General features: G+C 47.5%; 1 protein-coding gene across 1 annotated transcript in view; it reads left to right on the top strand.

Annotated features, from left to right (window-relative positions):
- The first annotated feature begins 3,556 nt into the window (after positions 1 to 3,556).
- LOC106816352 overlaps positions 3,557 to 5,265 on the top strand; it is a 7,433-nt gene continuing 5,724 nt past the window's right edge. The window contains exons 1-2 of the mRNA XM_014820930.1: positions 3,557 to 4,483; positions 4,713 to 5,225. Of these exons, the coding sequence (XP_014676416.1) occupies positions 3,557 to 4,483; positions 4,713 to 5,225 (1,440 nt within the window). The remainder of the gene's footprint in view (positions 4,484 to 4,712; positions 5,226 to 5,265) is intronic.

Here is a 5,265-nt window from a genome sequence, read left to right as displayed (position 1 = left end):
ATTTATAGACAAATATCGAGTGAGCTATGCGGTTAATATATGCGGCCACTCTGAGGGCGTCACGTGAGTTGGAGCAGGGGTTCTGTTTGTTGGCCAGCAGTGCTTCCTTTTGGTTTCCGTTACATGATGCATCTTTTGCCAGTGAGCCTCATACCAGTCAGCATTGCTACGCCCCTTCCTCCCGTAAGGTCAACCTGTAGATAGTGTCACGAAGTTGAAGCCACTTGAAGTGAACGGTGACGTCACTTGAAGGGGGGGTCTCCATTGACTCTTGGAAACTCCGACGGTCCACGAACTTTTGGATTCTTTCAGGGTCATTTGTGCAGCAGGTGTTAATGCGTAGACTGCCTTTGGTTTTGGCGTGGTGAATCTTCTTAGGCGACAACCTCGCTTTGCTTGCAACAAGGGAGTGGTCTGTGTCGCAATCTGCGCTGTTATAGCTGCGGGTGAGGGGAACGCTGCTCAGGTCACTGTACCTGGTATCAGGGGCGTAAATCCGTACCGAGGAGTGGGGGGGATGATCACGCGAAGGGGGGGTCTGGGGGGCCGTCCCCCATAAAATTTTTGAAATTAGACCCCCTCAGATGCGTTTTCTGCGCGAGCAGGGAGGGGGACAGGTGTAGCGCGAAATTTCTGACTTGCGAAATATTACGTTGAATATACGTTGTATATTTGGTGGGTAAAAACGCAACCTAATTTCGACCCATATATAACGTTGAAACAACGTCAGTTTCAACGTTGAATAGACGTTGTACATTTCGACGTTGATTGTTTATTGAACGTTGTATTCCGTCATGACGTAGTTTCAACCAAGATTCAACGTTGAAACAGTGCGCACAGTTGAACGCGTGCGCACTGGGGTATCGTTATCGTTTTTATTCACGCGAGATGGCGTTAGTTGGCGTGTTGCGAAGGGAGGAAGTGATGCGCGGGTGCGAGATAGGAAATCGTTTTTGCAAACCAACGAAATTGTGTTTGTGAAAGAATATAAGTTTTAACTGCATTTGGAGTGTTGTTGTTATTTGAAATTCTGCGTTAGCGTTTGAAGAATCACAAGCCAGGGGGCTGAACCCCCGAAGAACATTGAACATATAAAATTTCTAATTGGTAATATACATTGTTGTGGCAGATTAGTTTAGCCTGGCGCTGGTTTTGCATGTTCCATATTTGGGTCCGTGCTCGCGCTTATTACTTCCCGCCAAACACCAGGGGGCAGAGGGAGACAAAGGATGTCGTGTGCAGCGATGCGGCATATTTGGACTCGCCACTAGTCGTCAATTTATTGACAAATACATCAGATCTGCGTGGAGCAATTTAGTCACAGTGTTTCATAACGCTCCAAGTTTCTGTAAGTAGTTGTTTAAACTGGTTTGCCAATTAGATTTAAAGTTTCAACGGTTTCTTTTCTGTACCAGCCCTGCCGGCTGTATCTCGTGGCTGCGGCCATGTTTCTAATGTATGCATACACTGTAGTGTATGGCTTGGGTGCCTGCGTTGTGCACTTCGTCAATTTTATTGGTTCAATGGCATTGTCTGCTTTAAAGTCAGCGTATTGTAATAAGCATATTGTTCATTAGGGAATTTTAGGCCTACTGCTGCTCTTACTAGTAAAATCGCGGCCGGACAGTTGTCCGACATTGAGTGTCGTCAGTTAAGTGACCGACTTTAGGTTCTCGTATATATATATATATATTTCTATTGCCAGGTGGCGCTGGTGTAGATTATTGGGCATTTTCTGTTTATCTTCTCACAACTACCATATTATTATGGTGGTGACTTATTCAGTTCTGTGTGAACGTTTAATCTTGACAAGTTGAGATATTTCACTGTGTCTCACATACATTGTATAAATCCTTTGTGTCTGGTTAACTTTCGTTAGGCCTATTCATGCCTTCGAGTGATTTGACATGCCAGTTGATCGTCATGAATATTGTTGTATTTTATTTTGCATTTACTTATGTGTGGGTTCAATGTTGTCTTTTCAGTGAACCCTCCAGTGTCATCGTTTGTCACGATAATAATAAATTCGTCAGAGGCGTATACAAGACTTGGTAAAATTATTCGATCAAATGTAAATTGCGTCCACATAAGTTTAAGAAACTTGTCAACGCTGATAAGCTATTGTCATGGATGAGCTGCTAGAGGCTCGCCATCGTAAGGAAAACGTCGTGCTTGTCAACGCTGATAAGCTATCGTCATGGATGAGCTGCTAGAGGCTCGCCATAGTAGAAACGTCGTGCTTGTTAACGCTGATAAGCTATCGTCATGGATTTAGCGTGCTAGAGGCTCGCCATCGTAGGGAAATACGTCGTGCTTGTCAACGCTGATAAGCTATTTGTCCATGGATGAGCTGCTAGAGGCTCGCCATCGTAGGGAAAACGTCATGCTGGACACTGAAGGTGTAGCCAGCGCGAACGTATCGGTGTTTAAAGCTAGAAGTTGGGGGACTTAAGGCTGCCTACACCAGGAAGGCAAACGAGATAATTGATTTAATGGAATGTGGGGCGGACCCCAATTTAGTGAACAGCAGATTAAACGACATCCACGTGCTATTCGACAGGATAATTGAAAAGTCCAGGGTGCTGTGCATGATGGCAAGGGACGCGCTGTTGACGGCGAAGACCGCCAACGAGCTGACGAACACATAAGAAAGTTCGAAGAAAATTTTGTCACTCTAACAACCCAAGTGAGACAGTGGGTGACAATGGTAAACGACAACTCGACCTACATGACTGTAGACATTACAGGCTCAAATCTCTCCGAAAGTGGCAGCTCGCAGGCTAGTAAAAGTGTCAATACCAAACGTGAAAGGGCCGTTACGAGAAAGGCTGAATTTCTTGCGAAGGCGGAAATCGTAAAGGAAAAGAAGGCGCTTGAGCTAGAACGTGAGGCTCTACGCCTGGAACGCCTCAATTTAAATGCGATAAAGGACACTCTAGCCTATGGCAGTGCTAAACCGGCTGAACCCGTACGTTGGACGCCTCGCCCGTCTGATACTAATCCGCTGCCAGGCCGTGCGTCAGAAAGTCCATCATGGATGCCGGAAAACCCGTATGCAGGTGTCCGATTCGAAACACCTACCGGGACCTTTCCTCACAGTACGCCGTGGTATCAACCGCCACATCCCACGCATGTAAACGGTCAGGATTTTGGGCATCTATCGAACTCTCAAGCGCCGATGCAGCGCCAGGCAACCATCAACGAGTTACTGGTGGACATGATGACTCTCCCAAGGACTGAATTGTTTAAGTTCGGTGGAGATCCGCTGACCTTTCATCGGTTTATGAGCTCATTTGACAATTCTGTAGGCAACACGTGTGTTGACGCCAATGCTAAGCTGAATAGGCTTTTTCAGTATTGCACTGGATCGGCACTGCGTGTCATAGAGTGTTGTGCCGTGATGGAACCCAATGCAGGTTATGCGAGAGCGCGACAGCTACTAAAGCAACGTTTTGGGAGCAGCTACCAAATCGGTGAAGCATGGATAAGAAGGATCACGCAGGGTCCCAAGGCTGCTGATCGTCGCAGACTCCAGGACTTCGCTGATGATTTATGAATGGAAACTCTTCGTGCAATGGGCAGCATCGGTGAAATCGACACGCAAAGAGGGCTTGTAAAAATCGTGGATCGATTGCCGTTCCATTTACAAACACGTTGGCGCGGGCAGGCAGTAAATGCCTACGAGGCTACTGGTCATTATCCGGACATTGTCAGCTTGGTGGATTTCGTAGTCAGGGCTGCCAGGGAAGCTAATGACCCTGTATTTGGGTATGTCTCTGAAGCTAGGAACAATGGCCGCAAGGAAGTCGAGGTAAGACAAGGAAGTTCTTTCGCCGTTGTAGGAGTCGGCACCGACAGCGGAAGGTATAGCTCAAGGGACAATCAGTCTAACAGGTTCACCAATGTGACCTGTCCTATGTGTCATGCCGGGCACACACTATTCGGATGCAGTCGGTTTAAGGCGAAAAATCCCGATGAACGTTTGAAATTCAGCAGGGACAATAGACTGTGTGATAACTGCCTTAAACCTGGGCACTTTGCCTCAAGGTGCCTACTTCAACGACACTATCAGCTCGCAGTGCCTTTCAAATCGCCGTCACCCGATCTAGCAAACAACCTGTTTGTTGCTCGTCGACGCCTAGACTTGCTTGGTAAGAAACTGTCAAAGAACTCTGATCTCTACGATAGATATCGTAACGGGATGGAGGACTTGTTAGTCAAAGGATTTGCGGAAAAGGTACAGGATGAGGGCATCAACACTAGCTCGGGAAAAACCTGGTACATTCCGCACCATGCCGTCATCAATCCTAATAAGGAGAAACTACGAATAGTTTTCGATTGCGCGGCTCAGTTGAATGGAAAATCACTCAACTCTGAAGTCTATCAAGGCCCAGATTTTACAAACAAGTTGGTTGGAGTCTTGTCGCGATTTCGGCAATCTGAGGTGGCGCTGATGGCAGACGTGGAAGCCATGTACCACCAGGTAAAAGTAAGGCCACAGGACAGGGATGCGTTGCGTTTCCTGTGGTGGCCTAACGGTGACATGACGCAAAAACCTGCACCTATAGAATGACTGTCCTTTATTCGGCGGTGTGTGGAGCCCTAGCTGTGCCATATATGCGCTCAAACGCACAGCCGACGACAATGAGACGACTTTGACCAGGAGACCATCAGCACGGTTCACCAAAACTTTTACGTGATACTGCTTAAAGTCTGTCGATGATAGTGAGAGGGCTATACATCTCGTCAACCAGCTGTCTGCTCTCCTGTCCAGAGGTGGCTTCAGGTTGACCAAATGGATGTGCAACAACCGGATCGTCATCGAATCGATACCCCAGGAAGAGCGAGCCAAGACAGTGAAGGATTTAAACCTTGACGAACAAGTTCTGCCCACAGAACGTGCCCTGGGGGTTACTTGGAACGCTGAATCTGACAAACTGGGGTACAGGATAAAGATGAAGGAAAAGCCTCTGACTCGGCGTGGCATACTGAGTGTGGTCAGCTCGATTTTCGACCCACTGGGTTTGGCTAGTCCAGTGGTCCTACCTGCTAAGAACTTTCAAGACTTGTGTCGCCGCCAAGCAGGCTGGGATGAACCGATCACAGAAAACGAACAACGGAGATGGGAGGCCTGGGTCAAAGGCATCAATAATTTGGAGCAGTTCAGCGTCGACAGGTGCATCAAACCAAAAGGTTTCGGGCAAGTCATCAGCTGCCAGTTGCACCACTTCTGTGATGCATCAGAGAGTGGTTACGGAGCTGTCT

The sequence above is a fragment of the Priapulus caudatus genome, unplaced genomic scaffold (genome assembly GCF_000485595.1).
Source record: "Priapulus caudatus unplaced genomic scaffold, Priapulus_caudatus-5.0.1 Scaffold1357, whole genome shotgun sequence".
In the NCBI taxonomy this organism is placed as follows: domain Eukaryota; kingdom Metazoa; phylum Priapulida; class Priapulimorpha; order Priapulimorphida; family Priapulidae; genus Priapulus; species Priapulus caudatus.
The sequence above is the reverse complement of the archived record's forward strand: the minus strand, read 5'-3'. Positions and strand labels throughout refer to the sequence as shown.